Below are 23,431 nucleotides of genomic sequence, written 5' to 3'. Positions count from 1 at the left end.
GCCTTCTTATCCTTGTTTGATCTCTCTGTCCTAGGATTTCCTAAAGAGCATTGTACAGAACACTGATCTTGGAAGATATTTTGAAAAATAAGGATTCTTTGGCCAAATAGGTAGAAAATGCTGTACAGTAGTTCCCTCTTTGGGGGATTAGTTCCAAGATCTCTAGTGGATACCTGCAACCCTGGATAATACTGAACCTCATATATACTATGCTTTTTTTCTATACATACACACCTATGATAAAGTTTAATTTATAAAGTAGGCGTAGTAAAGATTAACAATGATAACTAATAATAAAGTAGAACAATTATAACAATATGCAAGTATCACTACTCTTGTGCTTTGGGGTCATTAGTAAGTAAAATAAGGTTACTTGGACATAAGCACTGCCATATTGAAACAGTTGATCTGATAACTAAGAGCTACTAAGAGACTAATGGGCAGGTAGCGTAGGCAGCATAAGGACACTGGACAATGAAATAATTCACTTTCCTGGTGGGAAGGAGTGAGATATCATGAGATTTCATCATACTGCTCAAGAATGGTCTGCAATTTAAAAAATGTAGGAATTATTTCTGGAATTTTCTATTTAGTATTTTTAGACTGAAGTCAACTGCAGGTAATCAAAACCATAGAACATGAAATCCCTGATGGCGGGGGCTACTATATATGAAACTCCCATGTTTGAGATTCAGAATGCATTTAATGTTTTGTGGGCTCTACTAAGTCAAGAAACCTATATAATCTTGTTTAACTTAGCAGTTCTCTAAATTAACGGATCACACAAAAGTCCTTTTTTCGCAGTTCTCAACCTCTCATAGAAACGGTCTGTGGAAGGTACTTTGAAAATGTTGTTCTTCCTCAACTCTGTGGCACCTCCCTCTCTGGATCTTATGTCCTCCATTTTCACTGTCACCTGGGTTCCCACCATGTGTTAGTCCAGTAATGCGCACACCAGAGAGGTGCAAGGACGAATTTTTCAAACTGTTCACAGTCATCTTGAATATTCCAGATCATCCATGCCTCCCCCGACATCCCACTTCAATTCTTGATATCACTTGGGAGGCTATTGCCTTCCTGGCGTCTACTGGGCTAAAACACAACCTGAGAACAACTACAGTTCCATTTGCCACTGTATGAATCCACTTAAAAAATTATTTTGTAGTTCAAAAACCCTCTGCATTTGCTAACTGTCTTAACTTGGTGTCACTCATTTGTTACTTTGTTGGCTTCTCCCCATAAATTATCTTCCACATTTTCATTGACAAGGAAATAGGGATTGGAACATGTGTTACAATCACCAAGAAGAGAGGGCAAAATCATTTCCTTCAGGGTGGAGGCAGCCGCTCTCACCGGCTCAAAGTGGCTTCCCCTTTGTGATTCTGTGTGGGAGGAAGAAGAGGCTGTTGGTCCAAATGCAAGATTCAGCCTGGACAGCTGGACACGTGTCCTTAGGCCCATTTCCTTATCCATCCATTCAATAAATATGTATTGACTGTCCATCACTTTATACCAGCCACTGTTCTTGGCAGTAACCAAAAAAAAAAAAAAAAAGGCAAAGAGAAAAAACCTTGCCCTCAAGAAGTTTGCTTGCATTTAATTTCACTCAAGCATTTGTTAGCACCTGCTATGTGCCAGACATTGTTCTAGGCACTGGGCACAACCTGAGTTAAGTCCATACACTCATGGAGCACTCATACCTATGGTCATGGGGAGGGGCATTTCTGGGAGTCAGGAATCAATCCTCTCCACTTTATGCATGAGGAAGTGGCAGCACAGAAAGGTTATGTAACTTACCTGAGGTGACACTGGCCCAGGCCGTCAGAACTCAGGTGATCATTCCACTCCCTTACCAACTGCGCTATAGATTCCCACTACCCCTATAGAGCAGAGGACTGATATATTTAGTGTCTGGACTGCTGGTCTAGAGTTATCTCCAGCATTTGGGGGATAGAAAAAGCGCAAACATTGGAAACATTGCCTTGAAATGAGCTCTATTCCAAATGGTTCATCTCTCTCAAGTCCTTGTGACCCGCATGCACAGACATGTCTTGATGACACATGCCAGTAATAAGCTGACTTTGCTAAAAACCTCAGCTCTGCCGTGAACTGGCTTTTGAGCATAATGCAAGTGATTAGGCTGTTTGCTTTTGTGGAAAATGATGGGGTAGGGGTGGAGGTGGTGGTGTCATTTAATACCTACTTCAGTGAGAAAATACAGATAAAGCACCTTGCCCAGTATTGAACATAGTGGATGTTTACTGAATGATGTCTAATCATGAGTGCAAGTTATATAACACATGCCTGTGGTGGATTCAGTGGTAAAGATACGTGTTTTGAGATACCAGGACCTAGCCATTCGTGTCGTGGTGACTAGCAGTGAGCAGATTTTTGCTTGAACATTCTGTAGACAGGGGTGCAGCACTTCCCTCTGTGCTTTGGTTTGTGAAATGTAGAGAGAGTTGTGTGGTGGATTCTCCTTATTTGAATATCTCCTGTGAGATATTACTGGGAAAACAATAGGGCTTTTATCCACCTGAAGTGTTGTTTCCAAGATTTTTCATTTGAGACACTCTAACTCAAGGGCTTTTTAGGAGAACTGTTGCAGATGGTTCAGATATCAAGATATAGGTCCTTTAAGCCAGGACAGCTGGGACCTGGGTGTTGGGGACTTAAGACAGCAGTAGTAGGCAGGCTGTTCTGCAGAGCTGATCATTCACTTGCATACACAGCCCTACCTTGACTCTCATGTGGAATATCTGGCCAAGGACGTGATAAATATTGTTTTCCTAGAAGTAGGGTATTTTTGGCGTTTTCAACAAAAAAATCATACACAGCCCCAGGAAATGATTTGTAATTGTTGCTTTCATTTATTATTATTATTATTAAGTTCTGGGATACATGTGCAGAATGTGCAGGTTTGTTACATAGGTATACTCTGCCATGGTGGTTTGCTGCACCCCTCAATCCGTCATCTACATTAAGTATTTCTCCTAATGCTATCCCTCCCCTAGCCCCCCACCCCCAACAGGCCATGGTGTGTAATGTTCCCCTCCCTGTGTCCTCTTTGTTCAGCTCCCACTTATGAGTGAGAACATGTGGTGTTTGGTTTTCTGTTCTTGTGTTAGTTTGCTGAGAATGATGGTTTCCAGCTTCATCCATGTCCCTGCAAAGGACATGAACTCATCCTCTTTTTTTATGGCTGCATTTGACAGAGCAATTCAGCCTTTTCTGTATTTCCCTTAGTGACTGACTTCGCCAGTCCTCTTTCTTCTCCTTGTCACAGGAAAGAACAATCTTCATCGTTAAAGGGACAATGATACGGATAGGATGTCATGATGATATGGTACTCATTTTGTGTATTATTATAAAAAATCAGTATTTTCTCACACATAAATAAAAATTCTCCTCACCACTTAGTTTATCAAAGGATTAAAGAATCATAGTTTGACTTGGAAAGAACTTTAGAGATCATCTGGTTGAATCCACTGCATGTTTGAGCTCACAACTCAGAGGTTCCCCAGAGCTCACCTAGATGCAACATATTCGGCTCATATCTGATATAGATACTTTATTCTAGCTGAGTCAGATAAGCAGGCTAGAGAGAAAAAAAAGTATTAAACTCAACTAAGTATTCTAATAGAATTGCGGTGATCTTTACTTGAAAATATAGCTAAAGGTTAGTTTCTTTCTTGAGTTAAAGTAGAATCTAAGTTTGGTAAAAATGGAATTTTGTTTACGTCTTTGAAAGATGACTTGCTTAATTTTATTCAAGCCATTGATTAACTTAGGAAAATTATGCCCTGGCTTCAGTTTAAAAATGCAGTTAACCCTTGAACAACTTGGATTAGGGGCACCAATCCCCTGCACAGTCAAAAATTCATATATAACTTTGACTCTCCTCAAGCTTAACTACTCATAGCCCACTGTTGACCAGAAGCCTTGCCAATAACATAAACCACTGATTAATACATATTTTGTATGTTACATGTATTATATACTATATTCGTATAATAAAGTACGTTAGAGGAAAAAATGTTCTTAATAAAATCATAAGGAAGATAAAATACATTTACCATTTATTAAGTGGAACTGGACCACCACAAAGGTCTTCATCCTTGTTGTCTTCACATTGAGTAGGCTGAGGAGCAGGAGGATTAGGAAAGGGTGGTTTGTCTGCGAGTTTTATCAAATTGTCAAAAAATCTCCAAAAAAATTACCAATATATTTATTGGAAACAATCTATATAAAAGTGGACTCATGCAGTTCAAACCTGTGTTGTTTAAGGATCAACTGTATGATTTATAGCTTCTGTGTAATTGATAATTGCAACCAAATTTTGGGGCTGAGGATACTTTCTCTCCATAATTGAATTCTTTGCTTTAGAGATTTCTGTGGTGGGCAGGGGCAGGAGTTCAGGAGATGTAAAAATCTGTATCATAAAAATTTATTGAACATGGAGTTATATGATTCAACAATTACACTCCTAGGCATATACTTAAGCGTAATGAAAACATGTATCTACACAAAAACTTTTACTTGAAAGAATGTTCATTGCAGCATTATTAATAATAGACAGAAAGTAGAAACAACTCAAATATCCATCAGCTGAGGAATAGATAAACAAAACAGATACTATCTATCTATCTATCTAATGGAATACTATTTGGCAGTAAAGAGGAATGAAGTACTAATACATGCTACAGCATGGGTGAATCTTGAAAACGTTATGCTACATGAAAGAAGCCAGTTTCAAAAGACTACATATTGTGCAATTCAATTTATTTGAAATATCCAGAATAGGCAATTCTGTTGAGACAGAAAATAGATTAGTGGTTGCCTCGGGCTGGGGTATGGAAGGAGGATGGTGAGGTGGTTGGGGAGAAATGTGGAGCGATTGCTAATGGGTGGGTGTGGGGTTTTCTCATTGGAGTGATGAAAATGTCCTAAAATTGATTATGGTGATGGTTGCAGAACTCAATATACTAAAACCCATTGAATTGTACACTCTAAATGGGTGAATTGTATGGTATATGAATTATACCTTAATAAAGCTGTCATAAAAACATATATGGGGTAGTATATACCAACATTTAATGGTAGTTATATTGATTTTTTTAAGTTTTTTTTTCAAGTTTTTATTTTTTATTTTTATACAAAAGACTTTATTGCAGCATGGGCTTCATGTTCCCATTGGTTCTCCTTGCCCAGCAAGTCCCCCAGCGGCCTTGTGAGTAGCTCAGATAGATGCCGCACACACACTCAGTTTGTGTCACAGCTGAGGAACCCCAAACTAAAAAATCCCAAATCTTATAAGGAGACTGCTAGCAAGCCTGCCCAACCCTTGCATTGGAAGGGGCTATTATCTTTACTACCCTGGTCTGAAAACAAATCTGCCTTCATCCCCAAGGGAAACACTATTTCTTGGTTTCAAGACTGTTGGCCAGAAAACCATCCTTCAAAAGATAATCTGGTAGAAAAGTTTTCACAGTAAGAGTAGGCACACCATGGAGAATGGCCTGCAGCAGTCTGGTGTTGCAAGAGGGCTACTGCGGCTCCAAAATCATTTCTTTTTTTTTTTTTTTTTTTTTGAGACAGAGTCTCGCCTTGTGGCCCAGGCTGGAGTACAGTGGCTCCCTCAGCTCACTGCAAGCTCTGCCTCCCGGGTTCACGCCATTCTCCTGCCTCAGCCTCCCAAGTAGCTGGGACTACAGGCGCCCACCACATGCCCCGCTACTTTTTTGTGTATTTTTAGTAGAGACGGGGTTTCACTGTGTTAGCCAGGGTGGTCTCGATCTCCTGACCTCATGATCCGCCCACCTCGGCCTCCCAAAGTGCTGGGATTACAGGCCCAAAATCATTTCTTCATTGAACTCTATTCAGACAAAAACAGTAATGGGAAAAGATCCTTTTGCCCTGCAACTTTTTTTTTATTCTATTAGTGATAGAAGCCTTTTTTGGAGAGATGCCAGGAAAGTTTCTATTAAGACTCTGGCCAGAATTGGATCATATGTTAACCTCCAGACAAAAAAACTGTAAGAGGAGGGAATTCTCCACTGTCTTAAATAATTACTTTTGTCTTAAAAACACACACACACACAAGTAATTTAAATGGAAAAAAAATCCTGTATTTTAAAGAAGGTGTCTTAAATTCTTTCTGAAACAATATAGAATATAAATATAAAAATGATATGCCAAGGAGCACATTTTGGAGTTGCTTGAGGCCAAGGATTTCTTCTTCCATCTTGGTTTCTTCTCCCCAGCTGCTGCTCAGTAGGGACCAGTGGAGCTTGTGGAATTGAGTGGAATGTTGGGCTCTCACTCACTGATAAGTCTCATTTTGATATTTCTGTAAATAAATGCCTCATTGTTGTTCCCAGTCCATATTTATACGGAGCAGGCAAAATGAAAGTTCTTATTAGTAGTCCCGCTTTTAGGGAAAAAAAAAAAAAAAGGAATAACTGGGATATTGAAACAAACTTTCAAAGTGTTACAATAGTCTCTGAATTAGGAGTGGCAAGTAGTCTCTCAAGTGCCTTTGCCATTTTAATTCTCTGGCCATTGTGAATTGAATTTGCACACTAGCATAAAACATTATAGCAACACATGCAGGTGCGGTAGTTAGCAGTGAAACAGCAATACTTACTAAGTGGAGAGGAAAAGGGTTGGCTTTTGGACTTACAGAGCCAGAAGGGTGGGAGGAAGTAAGGAGAAAAGCATTCGTCTGTCTATGAATCTGGCAGTTCAGAAGTTGTGATAAAATAGCACCAGTATTGGAAGTGTTTCAATTAGTTAATTCCAAAAAGTAAACAACTTTTCCGTCTCTGTCCTGATCCACAGCTTGTCTAACCATCACCACATCTTGTCAGCTGTGTATATTTTGGGCCACCAGATGTAGGTGGAGACAAGAAGCATTTATTCAGCACCTGTTAAGTGCAAAGCACCCAGCTTGGTGCTGGGGATACAAGGGTTGAGCGGAAATCGATCTGGTCCCAGCTCTCCCAGAATTTACAGCCTATTGAGAAAAAAAGATTCATTCAAAGACTATGAACCATGTATGCCAGAGAGGCACAGAGGCTGCTATGAACACTACCATCAGGGTGTTTTTCCAACATTTGTGGGGACAGGCAGAGCAAACTGAGAGCATGATCCTGGTTTTCCACCTGTGCTTTTGACATTACCCTGTAGATGTAAGCCAGTGGTGGACTTGGTTGTTAACAAGACAACACTGGTGGTCTGGCTGCCTCTGACCACGATTCTTCTGCCACATCCAAATGGTGATTAAAATCAGAATAGTGAGCATCCTGCATTTTTGGTGTAAGCTTTTTATTTGCTTAAGTCTAGACTCTGTGGTCTCATTTGCAAAATAAGACAGTAAGACATGTGCATAGAGTTGAGATTTTTTAGGCAAATCTGCTTCTTAATGAGACACTGGCATGAATCTTACAGCGACTTAACCCTGTTCGTTGGTGCAGTGTCACTAGTAAACACAAGTCTTAGAGATTATCTCTTGTTCCGTTATAGTTTGGCAATAAAAAAAAACCATGTTTATCAAGTTTGGCAAGTCTGATTTAGAGGAGTAATCCTTACTTCTGGGTGGGCTTGAGGGCAAGATTAATAGGCCTTTAAAACAGAATAGGTAGAGTTACTGATACCATTATCTGCTAAAGGTTGCTATAGCAACGAGTGGTTTGATTGCACTGTGTAATTGGTGGTACAGTGGGTTAGTGTAAAAGGATCCTACTAATTTAACAGAAACTCTCCTAGAGCAATTTAATTAATCCAGTAGAATGAATCCCAAATTCTTTGAAAGCTCTAAGATATAGTTCTGTTTAGTTCTAGGTTAATTAAAGATACATTATTATCTTGAATCAGCACAGTATCACAAATATTTTTAAATGATTTTTGGATAAAGACTTTCTACATTTGGAAGTTATTTTTTAAATGATGAGGTACAATTTTTAATGACATATTTTAATATAGTTTGTGGTACTTGTTTTGAGTGAAAAAAATTGCACTGGACTATGGAAAAACGTAGGCATGGCAGTCTATAAAAACTAGTTCACTGGCCTTTTGAGAAGGGAAAGGAAGCTGGAACCTAAATGCACTACCAGGTGTGAACACATCCTCTGTTACTGCAAACTTCATTAACAGATGAGGTTGCCTTTTCCATTAGCAATCTGGATAAAATGTGTACTGTTCTTCTGAATAAATGCTATATGTACAGAATTCTTTAGAAATGCAATACAATGATCATTTAAGAGTTTACAGCTGAGATGACTTTAAAGGAATGAATGTCCTAAAACAGGCAAAGTGAAAGGCTGTGACTCTTGATGTCTGTGCAGATGTGTCTATTGAAACTCTGGTCCACGTTATCCTTCCTTTCTTTCTTTCTTTTTTTTTTTTTTAAACGCCTTTGTGGTTTCTTTCCTACTTATCCCAATTTTTAGGGTTTGAGTATATGAGTTTCAAAACCAAACCAAATCCCTACTGTACACTTATAATGTGCCAAATACCATGGTAGGTGCTTCACATCAATTTTCTGCATTTATGTAGTGGGACAAAAATGTCAATTTTAACTATGTGTTTTGGACTTTGGTACTTGAAAGCAGGTCCTTGAAGGGTGAAGTTAGCCCATTTTGACATTCCTACCTCTGGCAATGCCGTTCATGCCGATGTTACTCTGCTGCCACCTGGAGGCCTTCTGTGAGATGTGCATTTAAAGGCCGGCAGGGATGCTATGAAGCTGCCTGGGCTGGGTGGCCACTATGATCTTGTCCTCATTCCCTGCTGAGATCAGTTGACATGACCACACAAAATTGGGGTTATTACTTTGTTCGCTGGTTATTTCCTTGTTGGTTTAATCATAGAAGCTAATATGCATTATAAATTCAAGAGCAATATACTATTGTGGCATGCAAATGTGGTATTACTTGCTTTCTGCAAAGCAAATTCAAAGTTATTGTTGTCCAGATTTTTAGAAACACAAGACAAGGATTGTTGGTTTCTCTGCTCCATCCTGGTCTTATTACTTGTAGCTCCATCCTTGTAATTTGTTATCTTTATTATGATTTGTCATGTAGAGCCATATAAATGAATACCTTATACATTTTCTAAGCATAAACATGGATGATAACTCCTAGCATTGTTGCCCAGAAGTGAGAAGAGCTTGAATAAATCCATCTGCAGATTTGGGGTGTTAGGTAAATTAACAGGAGTGACAAAGCAGAGTAGGGAAGGTCTAGGTAACGAACCTGCTGGAAAACTTCAGGCGTTTCCCCAGGATCAGCATAAAGCAGGGCTGTGGGGGAAGGGATGCGGAGCTTCCAGAAAAGGAGTGAGACCCCACAATGTTGCATGTTAATGCAAATCTGGGGTAGAGACTTTCAGTCATATGTCCTTGCTAGGGATATCGAGTGCTTTAATTTTCCCCAGGCCCAAACCTGTTCTTGGTGGTTATTTCGACAATAGTGGCTCTTGTTTACGGGCAACTGAGTATTTGGGAACAGAACCAATCAATTAAACCACAGATAAAAATGCTGCCTTGGGTGAACCTTTTTTTTTTTTTTTTCATCCCAGTACATCCTGACCACTACTGTTTCCAGGAAACCCTTTATTCACAAAGAGGACACCCGGTGTGCCCGGGGCTGAGGCTGAAGCTGAGGTCTATGCTGGTGTTCTTGACCTTCAGTGATGTGTAAGGAAAAGCCAGACCTCTTATATAATGAATTATGCTCTTTTAAAACATACTGAAGTCTGTGGTATTTGAGGAAATAGACATGTGGGATTTCCTCAGGTGGGTACGAGTCACGTCCTTAAAATCTGCTATTTTGAAGAACTTTTGGTAGTAAGCAGCCTTCCTTTGGAATCAAGGGCATTTATTTATTTAATGATAATTTTTTCCCCCTCAGGATTTCCTGTGAGAGCTCCTGGGCTTGTTTCCATCTTAGTCCACACAGATAATACCAGAGTATGGACAGTCAGGTTATTAGACACTCTGCTCTGTGGAGAGCTGATTTTTAAGAGGCCTAATCTAAAAACCTATCTCTGTGCAGAAGGCTCCAGGGCAACTCATTTACACTTGTCAGCTAGTAGTTGTTGTTCTTCTTAACAAAAGCTCCAATCAGCAGATCCTGATAATTATTTCTTTTGCAGAGATTAAGAATTCAGTGTCCAGCAGATCAGCAGCTGAAAAGGAAGATGTAAAGGTAATGAATGACTCCCTGCTTCTTTCTTCTTTGCATGTCTTCCCATGAAGTAGAAATGAAGATTTAGTGGTAATAAAAATGTTTAAAAAACACTAAAAAAAGGATGTGCCCCAAGTCACTTTCAGAATAATGTGAAATTCCGTTTTCTTTTTCTTTTTTTTTTTTTGAGATGGAACCTCTCTCTGTCACCCAGGCTGAAGTACAGTGGCACAATCTTGGCTCACTGCAACTTCTGCCTCGTGGGTTCAAGCGATTCTCTGCCTCAGCCTCCTGAGTAGCTGGGACTATAGGCGTCCACCACCACACCTGGCTAATTTTTGTATTTTTAGTAGAGACTGGATTTTGCCATGTTGGCCAAGCTGTTCTCGAACTCGTGACCTCAGGTGATCTGCCCGCCTCGGTCTCCCAAAGTGCTGGGATTACAGGCATGAGCCACCATACCCAGCCCCATTTCCTTTATCAAATTCTTAATCCCTATTCTTTATAACCAAACCTAGCTATCTTTCTGAGTTGCAGTTGTATATGCAAGATGATTGAATACATTCTGCAAAACAAATTTCTACTTGAAGTTTGAAGTTTATAGATATTTGACAACAATGTGATTACAAGAGTAAATCTGGGAGATGTCCTCTGAGAATAAAATAACCTGTGTACAGCTTTCAGGTGTGTTTCAGCTTGGGGTAGATTCATTACTCATTTTTAGCTGTGAAATAATATTAAGTATAAGACTAGTTTTCTGTTTACATGTGATGATACTTGTAACATGTTTTCATTGATGCTTTCCAAGGTTGTTTTTCTAGTTCACAAAAATAAACACTAGTGTAGCATATATGTAATTTTTAAAAAATCCACCTGACTTTATCTTTTCCAGTGTGTCAAAAGCCTGGTGGTTCAACACGATGAACATGAAGACCAGCACAACCTAGATTTGGGTATGAAATAACGCTTTTACCTATTCTCATAGGGGCATCCCAGATCCAGGTTTAGAGTGGACAAGAAGCAAGTAAATTTTAACATAAAATATTCCTTCCTGGTAACCTTATCTATTTCCTGAAACGCATCCAGATAAATTTTATTTGTAGGATCATTTGTAATACTATGACTCTAGAGGTTGAGACTCCGTTTACAATCTAAAAAACAAGGCAATCAAAGCTTTTCCTGAACAGTTTTACTCTGAGCCAGAAGCTGGCTCTGGACTTGTCATATGTTCCCTTGTTATTCCTGTGAATTAGGCACTATCAGTCTCAGGTTCAGGTGAAGGAGTTGAACCACTGGTGGAGAGTAGATGGTGGACCCGAGATTCATGACTTCATTCCACCTGGCCCTAGAATCTCCAAGCTCACCAAAATCCCATTTTGATGCCCAGTGGGGTCCCCTTGGAGCTGAGCCTATGTGATCTACCCTGCTGAGCTCAGGAAAAGACCAGATGTTTGTTCTGGGATTTGAGTCTGATGTGAGTGTCCTTTCAGAAGAACCAGGTGTTCCTCCACCCTTGGCAAGGTAGAGGTATTTCCTCCCTCTGACCTGGGAACTTTCATCTGATTACAATATTCTGTTTCACAACTCCCTGAGGACCCCTTCCTTAATCTCCTCCCAGGTACTCTCTATTTCTTCAAGGCTAATTTGGGCCCCAGCCCTATCTCCTGAGTTACTTGGAGGTGAATAGAGCATAATGAAGCTAATGTTGTGTTTGAAGATACAGGCTGAGCTATCAGCAGAGGCTGAGTTTGGGCACCTGGATGGTCTGTGAAGACCTCTGGGGCTGACAAGTGAGAGGCAGATGAGCACGAACCATTCCAGTTGGTTTCCTCTGGTTCTGTGAAGCTGAGGCAGCTCACACACCTGGAAGGCACACACGGGCAGGACAGTCTTAGAAGTTGCAAGGGGTGAGGTGTGGCTGATGGTGGTGACTGAGGGCTCAAGCTGATGTGAAATCAGGAAAAATTAAATCAATGCTCAGAGTGAGATTAATGGAGAAGGTGGATGACCCACGGGGTCACCGTGAGCCTACACGTGCATGGGGCTCCCTGGAGGCCAGGGGAGTGTGGTTGGTATGCTGTGCCGATACACGACAGAACAGTTACAACCATTCGGAAATCATGCTGTGTAGAGCAGAGCAAGGAGGAAGCACCCATGGTGTTGGCTGATGGTGTTGCTAGTAGCTTGGCCACATGCCAGAGGTGGTTTCCAGGATCTTGCTGCACACGGCCCTACTGAAATTGGAACAGAAATTTAGACCCACACTAAGCAATATACACGTCCTTAATATTTTTGCTATTTAAGGTAAGAGTAATGATTTACTTACAGAAGAGGGGAAGAGGAAGGCAAAAAGAAAGCAAACATCTCTGTATAGATGGCTGTCGTGGGCCATTGATGTCAGGGCCATAGCTGTTACGCACACAGGATGTCTCAGCTACAAATTGCCTCATGCTCCTGGGAATGTTAGCTTTGAAGAATGTTTACTAAGATGAATTTCTGGGGGAGGGAGGTAGGCTTCTAAAAGTATTAAAGATTGAGATGATCTTAATTTCAGGTTTTAAAAACTCACTCTAGTTTCAAACTTGTAAACTTGTGAGCAAGAAGCATGTGCTATGGAAATTGTAGTAGTTTGACCTTGTCTGAGTGTTTTGTCAGTAACATTAAGTCTGTGAAGGATTTGAGAAAGATAAATGAGCACAACTTTAGTCCAGTGATTTATGAAAAGGACCATGATGAGTGTTTGTTGTGCTAGCATTTTCTTTTTGGTTCATTTAAACTTTTTGAATTAATAAAGTCCCCTGAGTTTTTGCAAAGGAAATTATAACAGATTTTCAAAGAACCTGAGACAGAGAAGGGGGACAGCAAGCTGTGAGCAATAGTCAGATGGTCAGACACAGTCTGGAATAGGAAATGGCTCTCCCTGGAGGCCACTTCAACACTCTTTTGTTATTTGTTATCTGTTATTTTTTATTTTTTGAGATGGAGTTTTGCTCTGTTAGCCAGGCTTGCATGCAGTGGTGCCATCTTGGCTCACTGCAACTTCTGCCTCCTGGGTTCAAGCAATTCCCCTGCCTCAGCCTGCCGAGTAGCTGGGATTACAGGCACGCACCAACATGCCCAGGTAATTTTTGTATTTTTAGTAGAGTCGGGGTTTCACCTTCAAACTCCTGACCTCAAGTGATCTGCCAGCCTCGGCCTCCTAAAGTGCTGGGATTACAGTCGTGAGCCACCACATCTGGCCTCTTTTGTTATTTTATAAGTGCTTTATTCTGCCCAGTCTCTGAGGAAATGCTGATAAATGGTGTGGGATAAACACATGATAAATGCTGATAAATAGATGTGTAAGTCCTTACTGACTTGTATTATTCAGAATTGTGTGGTGTGGATGTGGCCTCATCAGTGACACAAGTGCTGTTCCAGTGGCGCCCTCTGTGCTGATGGACACATTCTCTAGCTATTCCATCCAGTGTAGTAGCCTGTGGCCACCTACATCTATTGAGCATGTGACATGTGACTGAGGAATTGGATTTTTAATTATCTAATTTTATTGTATTGGACAGGGCAGAACAGAGTAAGTTCCCTTTGTGGTGGTGTTTTCTTTCTCCTTTTAGAAGTGTTTTATGCATTTATTGTTTTCTATTTTTTTTAAGTTGTTGTGGTACATAGGAAGTGTATATATTTGTAGGGTACGTGAGATGTTTTGGTACAGGCATGCAATATGAAATAAGCACATCATGGGGAATGGAGTATCCATCCCCTCAAGTATATATCTGGTGAGTTTACAAACAATCCAATTACATTCTTTAAGTTATTTTAAAATGTACAGATTAGGTTATTATTGAGTATAGTCACTCGATTGTGCTATCAAATAGTAGGTCTTATTCATTCTTTCTATTTTTTTTTGTACCCATCCTTTGTGATGTTTTATTGACCGTTCAGGGCATCAGGAATCACACTTACCATTAGTTTATAAGCTGAAAATGATGGTTGGAGAAATGTCTTGGGTGGGTAACAACTGGCAAGCTCATCCAAGCCGGTGCCCCAGAACTAGCTCCGCAAGGAGCTGACATCTATGTCTCATGCAGGAGTTACGGCCCCATTCTCTGCAGATGCTGTAAGGGGTCGGCATTTTGTCGAAGGGGAGAATCATCAGTTGAAGGGCTAAGATCTGCTTCTGTTGCTGTCACAGTCCAGAGTGGGACTCCTTCATATTCTAGGCAGGTAGGATGGGGAAAAATAGCAAAGCATTTGAAGGAAACAGAAGAAAAGAAGGTAGATGAAATGAAATGGGTCAATACCAAAAATAAGAAAAAAAGGGTTCACTTGGCTCAAGTAAATGGCACTAAATGTGATTAAGAAATAGGATCTGGCCAGGCGTGGTGGCTCACGCCTGGAATCCCAGCACTTTGGGAGGCCAAGGTGGGTGGATCACTTGAGGTCAGGAGTTTGAGACCAGGCTGGCCAACATGGTGAAACACTGTTTCTACTAAAAATACCAAAATTAGCCAGGCGTGGTGGCACGTGCCTGCAGTCCTGTTATTTGGGAGGCCGAGGCAGGAGAATGGCTTGAACCCGGGAGGCAGAGGTTGCAGTGAGCCGAGATGGTACCATTCATTGCACTCCAGCCTGAGCAACAGAGCGAGACTCCATCTCAAAAAGAAATAGGAACTGCTTAAAGTTTTGATCCTATTTCTTAATCACATTTAATGCCATTTACTTGAGCCAAATGGACCCTTTGGGCAGCAGCAAATGTTGTGCCAAGGAGAAGGGGAATGAACATCTTGCAGGAACAAGCGGACAGCCTGTGGGAAATGGAGTAGATGGGAAGTCTCAGCTGTAAAACTGGAATCCCAATTGCAAACACAGATGCATTAGCCATCACTGAATCAGCAAAGCTGCGAATGGCTTGATTAGACACTATCTTGCAAACTCTACTTTTAAGAGGTTGAATCTGAAAAAATAAAGCTATATGGCTTTGGTTAGAAATTAAGATACCCAGTTAAAAGTTAAGTTCCTCCTTGAGGACTGTGAAACCATAATGCCAGTGTCTCAGGGGGAATTACAGAAGCTCCTGGAACATGATGCTCCTGTTCTTTCATCAAATAATATGTCAAAGTGTGAGTGAGGTTGTGGGTGACAGACCAGATGTGGTGACACTCATACTGAAGCTGATTTTCCTGCAATAATTTATCACTCATGGTCTGCATTAGATTAAAGAGGACATGAAATTTATTTGGCCAAAGCTGAATATCTTATGACTATTTGGATGGAAAAAATGAAGGGTTGGTGAAACTGACATGTCAAAACAAGAACTATGTTAGCATGTTTTGACTTTCCCTGAGGGAAGGTGATAGGGAGATAGAGACACTCCCTATAGGTGATAGGGGACATGAGGATAGCACTGGCTGGCATCCTCCTTTCTGCTTGGAGAGTCTCAGTATTTTGAAGCTCTAGGCATGAAGCTCTGCCTCATCTACTCTTCCAGGTCTGGCTGGTAGAGAGTGGGCTTGGTGCAAGTGCCAGAGAAGATATTAAGCATAGTATCTTGCAAAGTAAGCCTCTTGGAAAAAAATTATGTTAGTCTTCTATAATTATAGAAATAATAAATGTTCACAATGGAAAAATTGGGAATTTTAGAAAGAGTAGAAAAAGAAATCCCTATAATTTCCCCACCCAAAGGCAGTTACTATTAAATTTGGGTATATTTCCTACCAGCATTTTTTCTCATGCATGCATTTCTTTTTTTACGTAGCTGTGATCATGAAAATAAGATAATTCGTGTCCTGTGTTATTCATTTGACATATTCCTTAAGTAAGCTCCATTATAGAAAGTAACTTAAAATGATGTTATATGTTTGTTTTTGTTTATGTTTTAATAAAGCATGTGGATCACTTCTATAAGACGAAAGGGAAAATGTAGATCCTCTGCACAAGTATTTATTTCCCTCCAAACCCCCTTTTTATAATACATATTGTTGATTTTATAGAGTGACCTGATCAGTACATATAGGGGCTCAAATCACAGCTATTCTTTAATACTTTGTGTTACTTCATTGCTATTATTGCTTGTTACTAATATGTAAGATGAGGAAAAGACAACCTTTTGGTGGGTGTTGGGACTGGGAGGGTGGGCATTGAGGACAGATGAACCAAAGCTGGATATGGAAGGAAACCCGGCTTCATACCAAAAAAACAAAACAAAACAGAAAAAAGAAAGAAAAAAACCATCTAGAGGCCAGTTGGGAAGAGAAGGAAGCAGAAACAGACAGAAACAAACAATAGAATATGAGGTTCAGGTTTCTTTACCAAGAAGACACAGACCTTTCGTGACTATAGACAAGACTGAGAGAGAAACAAAGCCTCCCCACCCCCGAAAGTCCCCCGAAAGGAAAAACACTGGGAAAAGGAAACTGGTAGGAAATGATTGGAAGAACCAAAGAAACAGTCCTTCTAAACAGAATGTTAGGTGTTATGTAATACAGGTTTTCAGGATCTCCATTTGTGGGCATATCTGGGAGAGTCCAGGCCTACATGTGCTAGGGGTGAGCTGGGGGGAGACGGTGCAGTCAATAGTGCTAGTTTGGCAAACAACCAGATAATAGAACTAACTAGGTTAGTTTCTCTTCTTATATTAACCAAAAGTTCTTATATTAACTAAAAGTGCTGTTATAAAATATCACTTGTAAGTCGCCTGTGGAAAATAACGTTTTGAGATGTTTTTAAAGAGGATCTTGGCTGGGTGCGGTGGCTCACACCTGTAATCCCAGCACTTTGGGAGGCCGAGGCAGGTGGATCATGAGGTTGGGAGATCGAGACCATCCTGGCTAACATGGTGAAACCCGGTCTCTACTAAAAATACAAAAAAATTAGCCGGGCGTGGTGGCGGGCGCCTGTAGTCCCAGCTACTCGGGAGGCTGAGGCAAGAGAATGGCGTGAACCTGGGAGGTGGAGCTTGCAGTGAGCCGAGATCGCACCACTGCACTCCAGCCTGGGTGACAGAGCGAGACTCCATCTCAAAAAATAAAAAAAATAAAAAAAATAAAAAAATAAAAAAAATAAAGAGGATCTTAAGCATGGCATCTTAGAAGCTGTGACCCCTATGAGTGGAAGCTGACCCTCTTGGCTGTTATTTAATAGCACATGTGTATCTAGACTGAAACCGCAAGAATGTTTCATGAAACATGGGAGGGGGGGATCTTAGCAGAACTCTTCTGAAAAATACGTTTTCAATCCTAATTTTTGGCAGATCTCTCTCTACGTCCCAGGCTGCAGAGCTTCTGTGTAGTCCTTTCTTTTTTTCTTTTCTCTTTTTTTGGGGGAGTTGGGGGGTTATCTCTTTACCACAAACTAAAGCTTCCCAGTGAATTGTTTTGAAGTAACGGGGCTGGAGACAGTGAAATATCCCAAGAAGACCATTGGGAAGGCAAAGTTATTTTTAAAAATTCCAACTCGAATTTTATTCTTTTTGTTCACTTCAAGGAAATTTTCTTACTGTGGTTGTTGAGGTTTCAAAACCAAGGTTGAGAATCACAGTCAGAAATCCCTGAGGGAGCTCAGCAGTGCTGAAATCACCCCTAACGTACCAGGTTTTCAGTAGTTTTGGGAATTAGAGAAATGGGGTTCTACTTTTATCTCAACTGATTACAAAAGGTATTAACGAAAGTCCATTTGTATTAGATTAGGTTCACGGATTTTCAATGATTATCACCAGTGAGATGACAGATCTGTGGGAAATGGGCAAACTTTGAGGGAAAAAAGTGTTGAAAAAATTTCCTAACCACTTCAACTTATGAGATGATTAAACCTTTAAAAGTTAATTATTTTTGAACATTAAGAAGAATCAAGTGACTGTAATTTGCTGTCACAGGGTCATTTGTTGGACTTTGAAGTATACAGAATGGGATGAATGGAGTGGGTTGATATTTACACTGATGTCTTAAGGGCATCATGAGGATGCCTGATGCTTGGCATTAGTACTAACCTACCTTTAATACATTCTAAATTACCTTTTTCTTTCATTTTACAACTTTCTGAAGTGTAATAAGGAGGGAAAAATGGCAGTACTTTCTCTGAACTCTAAATTTTCCTTCTCCAAAATAAGATCCTTGACCCCAAATAAACCAGCTTAGTGACTAAGCAAATTTCATGTATTCCATTCCTAAAGACTCCTTTAGTTTGATATTTCAATAAAATGATTAGATTATAAACTTCAAACAAATAGAAACTCTGAAGAAAACGACAACAAATCTGCAAAACATGAAACAAGTGAAAAATATGAAATATATTCTGGAAATGGTATCTATAAAGTTTGTTTTATAAAAAGTTAAAATAATACCACTAAGGGATTTCTTCCCCTTTTCTTCCTTTTCTTGTGTTGAAACACTTCAGAATACCCATGTATACAGGCATTTGGAAAAAAAATTACATTTACAAAGGGATAATTGGCCAGCAAACTCGATTGCAGTGTGTGTGTGTGTGTGTGTGTGTGTGTGTGTGTGTGTGTGTAGGCTTGTTTTATACTGAGTATCCAGTGGCTAATTCCTTGGGAGGGACTTTAGGGCAATTAAGATTCTGGTTAGCTTTCATGCCAGGCAGCACAAGTTCTAACAATTTATTGGTACAATCTTTTCAGGTTATGCTCAGAAACTTCAGCATTTAAAACAAAAAGAGCTTCACCAAAGTTTCCTGTTGTTTGTCTGTTATTTTTCTTAAGATAATCATCTAGGTAGGACTTATATCTATAGCAATATTAACCAAATGGTGGAAGCTTTGACAATATAATTCTTTTTTTTTTTTTGAGACGGAGTTTCACTCTTCTTGCCCAGGCTGGAGTGCAATGGTGTGATCTCAGATCACTGCAACCTCCACCTCCCAGGTTCAAGTGATTCTCCTGCCTCAGCCTCCCTAGTAGCTGGGATTACAGGCACCTGCCACCACGCCCAGCTAATTTTTTGTATTTTTAGTAGAGATGGGGTTTCACTGTGTTGGCTAGGCTGGTCTCGAACTCCTGACCTCAGGCAATCCACCCGCCTCAGCCTTCCAAAGTTCTGGGATTACAGGCATGAGCCACCATGCCTGGCTCAACAATATAATTCTTTAACATGTGTTGCTTCAGTCAGGAAATCTATCATTATTAATCTTTTATTAATATTTATATTTATTAATAATAGATTATAATTATTACTGTTTTCCTGCCCTGAGGTGTTTTGAGTATTTTCTTGTTTTCTTATTATATGTAGACACATATCATAATATCAGTAACTTCTTCTAGCTGGGCTTCTAGGTGATATTCATTTTTTCCTCTTAGAGAATAGGGGATGTAAAGACCATATCAAAACCTCTGCAGGTGCACATAAATTTTTTTGTTCAAATAAATAAAGATAATAATGGTAGATAAGAAATTAAACATTTTATTTTAAGCAAGATGGTATTATGGACAGTGGCATCATGTGATTCCAATTTTTGACAACAGTGGTTGTACCATGCTCCCGATTCATGTCTATTTTATGTGAATTCAATTTTATGGGCTCTGTAAAAAATAAAAAGTGCTGGGGGTGGGGGGAGGTAGGGAAGAAAATCAGAATTCACACCTCAGGGTGGCTGTACCCATCATTTCATTTTGAGAGAATAAAGTCCGTGAGTGAGTGGGACACTGCAGATGTGAATGTGCTGTTTCTACCATACTTCTCAGAGTGGCAGCGTCTTGGCACAAGGGTAAGAGCCATGCTTGTAAAGCTCTTCATTTTCTGTACAACATAGCCTCCCTGTGATAAGCCACCCATTTCACCGGGTGCCTGGCCATAGTTAGAGCCACAGAAGGACTGTTTGTGTTGAGCTTACTGAGAAATGACATGGTGGCTTCTAAGGGATTTTGAGGAAGGCTTTATCCATCCCTGATTTTCACCTTATGCTAGAAGTTAAGGCTGCATATGATGAAGCATATATTTAAGTTGTCACTACACTGGCTCAACTTATCCAGGAAAGGCTTATCCTAGCCTCAGAGGCCTTGCCTCCTTTCATCTGGGTATTTTATGACTTTCCAGGAACAATGTCTAGTAGTATTAAAAACTGTGGTGTCTTGGTGGCTTAACAATGGAGTAGAGAAGCAAAGCAAATCTTCCTCTTTGAGCTCCTTCCCTTCTTCTTCTTCCTTCTTCTCCTCCTCCTGCTGTTTCTGTCTTGGTATGATTTTCTTGGAACTTCTTGCACATTGCCATGTCTCAGTTTTAAAAATCAAATGATTACTCCTCAGGGTCAAATTGAGACTATTTCAGTGGCTGGGAACCATAGCTCATGCCTGTAATCCCAGCACTTTGGCGGGCCGTGGCAGGCAGATCACTTGAGGTCATGAATTCAAGACCAGCCTGGCCATGGCGCATGTTTTGTAATCCCAGCTACTTGGGAAACTGAGGAGACAGGAGAATCACTTGAGCCTGGATGGCGGAAGTAGCAGTGAGCCAAGATCACGTGACTGCACTCCAGTCTGGGTGATAGAGCAAGATTCTGTCTCAAAAAAAACAAAACAAAACTATTTCAGTGTCTATAACATAGAAGAGTAATATATGAAAGGGAAATTTTATTTACATTCAACATTTAAAGCTCGTTGAAAATTTACTTATGTTAAGTTCTTCACTGTTACAATCTCATTGGATCCTCACAATAACCCTTTAAAGTATGATATGATTCCATTCGCTATGAGACAACTAAGGCTCAGAAAATGTGAATGACTTGGTTAGGGCCACTAACTGACAGAGCCATTATTTGAGCCCGGATATCTGTGTCTCCCAAACCCATGATTTTTCTTTTTAGCTTGTGGTGCATTAAAAATGTAAGACACAGTTCTTGCCCACAAAGAATTTTGGGTCCCCCTGGAAGATGAGAAAACTGTACAAATACTGTAATTCAGATCAAAATGTAAATACTTCTTTGAGAATTACAAGGTTGAAAGGCAGGTTAATGTCCAAATGAAGATCAAGGAAAGTTTCCTTTCTGTGTGGGTCTTTTAGAAAGCTGAAACTTCAAGGCAGCTGCATCTTCTCTGAATAATTATAACCTCATGGAAGTTCTTTTCTAGGTGAAGAATTTTCTAATTAAAGGAGGCACATTCAGGTGAATGTATCTTCCGTGAAAGTATTCATACTCTTACATGGTAATGGTTGTATGATATATGGTGAAAGGGTGGCCTGGGGGATATGTCATTGAATTCTGCTGTCTGCAATTACAATCAGCCAGTAACAGTCACCTGTTGAATATGAATGAGATGTAAATAGCATCTTGAATTAATTGAAATGCAATTATATTGATAAACTGGGGGAAAAAAACCCACCTCAATTACTATAGAAAACAAGGAGGATAAATGATCCACATTCAGAAGAAACGTGTTGGTGAGCAAGGAGGTAAGCTGGCCTAAAAATAAAAAGGGCTGTGCAAACACTATTTTCGACTTCACTTTCTAGTTGTATGTTAACTGTTCATGGCTGGTCAGTAGAAATCATTTTATTCTACTGATAAATGGTAGAGCAAATGAGGACATTGGAAAGTCTCTTCTTTTGATATCTGAGGCATTTTCACATATATCAGTTGGGTGTCTCACATATATTGGTTAGGTTGTTCAATACTATTTCAGAATAATTTTGACATCAAGAATCACTTGATATGTAACTGGTCAAAAAGGACTGCATTTGGAAGAATTAGATTAGGATGAATCTGTCTGGAATCTCAACTAACAGAAATACTTTTTATGCAGTTTTTTCATCTCTCTCTTTGTCTATATTGCCCTGAAGTTCTTCTGACCTGTCACTGGTAGTCATAGGAGGAACAGCCTATTCCAGTAACTTGCTGATGTGGGGTTTATCTACCTCCTAGTTGAGTGACTCTAAAACTTCCGTAGGCATGAGAATTGCTTGGGATAGGGGTGGTGCTTGTTGTAAATTATTGCAGATTCCTGGGCCACCCTCAGAGAGATTGATTCAACACATCTGGGATGGGAATCTCATAATCTGCATTTAAAATGAACAGTTTTCCCTCAGGCCCCTACCTCCATTCTGATGCCTCTGAGAAATTCTGCCCCTGATTCTTCTTTCTCTACATTTGTAGTCTTCTGAACACTTTGTCACATTTCTGACCAACTTAATAAAACAAGTTAGGGAGCCCCTGTAGATTGTATTACTTTTGTTCTGTTTGTAATTTAATAAGAAACATGTCTTCCTCTTTCCCATAGCATCAGTCAACTGTAAGAAGCTTAGTACTCCTATACTTTAGTTAAGGGGATAGTATAGTAGAGGTTTAGCGTGTGTAGCGAGGAGCTACAAAACCCACTCCCACCAATTCAGGATGAGGACTTTAGTATTTCTAACCGCCTTGGAAATTTTGCATTTCAAAGTATTCTTTAATGGTAGCAAGTAGAGCTGAAGGAAAATAACAATATCTCCTGATCCAACACTATTTTGGTTTGGTGATTGTCCACACTAGTGAAGGTCCCCTTTCCTTGGTCTACAGACAACTTAGAAGCAGCCAAAAGGCCATAGACCTAGGCACGCTCCCATCATTGTCTGCAGCCTCAGAACGATGGATTTTCTTGACCCAGAAGTACTGTCCTTTTTACAAGTGTTGTGCCAAATAAAATACAAATATATATTTTAAACACTTTATAATAGTTCTTGTAGATGTTTTTGTCAAAATATGTGTTTTTAATCAGTTGTCATGTAAAGCTTCTTCATCCACAGGGTAAAGGTCATTTACATGGGAGACCGACTATTGTAAATCATTCATTCTTTCAGCAATTGCCTACAGCGTCCTAGGCACCATTCTGTGCTCTAAAATTGAGAGTGAATGTAAATGCTCTTCCACAAGTTTTGGTATATTTTCTAATTAAAGATCCATGTGGACTAAAACTCTTTTACTGGATATAAGGGCTGAAAGTTACATATCCTTATAATTATACCCAGCTAGTTGAAAATAATATGTACTTATTCATCAAATTAAAAGCCACAGGCTTGGCATGGTGGCTCACACCTGTAATCTCAGCACTTTGGGAGGCCAAGGTGGGTGGATCACGTGAGGTCAGGAGTTCGAGACCAGCCTGGCTGACATAGCAATAACACATCTCTACTAAAAATACAAAAATTAGCCGGGTGTGGTGGTGCATGCCTGTAGTCGCAACTACTCAGGAGGCTGAGGCAGGAGAATTACTTGAACCCAGGAGGCAGAGGTTGCAATGAGCCGAGATCCTGCCACTGTACTCC

General features: G+C 40.0%; 1 protein-coding gene across 3 annotated transcripts in view; it reads left to right on the top strand.

The window, feature by feature from the left end:
- Positions 1–23,431, top strand: part of ARHGEF28 (Rho guanine nucleotide exchange factor 28) — a 306,206-nt gene that overhangs the window by 158,239 nt on the left and 124,536 nt on the right. For all 3 annotated transcript variants that reach the window (XM_055254426.2, XM_055254425.2, XM_055254424.2), the window contains 2 exons: positions 10,156–10,208; positions 11,080–11,140. In XM_055254426.2, coding sequence (XP_055110401.2) covers positions 10,156–10,208; positions 11,080–11,140 — 114 coding nt within the window. The remainder of the gene's footprint in view (positions 1–10,155; positions 10,209–11,079; positions 11,141–23,431) is intronic.

The sequence above is a fragment of the Symphalangus syndactylus genome, chromosome 18, assembly GCF_028878055.3.
Source record: "Symphalangus syndactylus isolate Jambi chromosome 18, NHGRI_mSymSyn1-v2.1_pri, whole genome shotgun sequence".
NCBI classification, from domain to species: domain Eukaryota; kingdom Metazoa; phylum Chordata; class Mammalia; order Primates; family Hylobatidae; genus Symphalangus; species Symphalangus syndactylus.
This window is presented reverse-complemented; position numbering and strand designations above follow the sequence as displayed.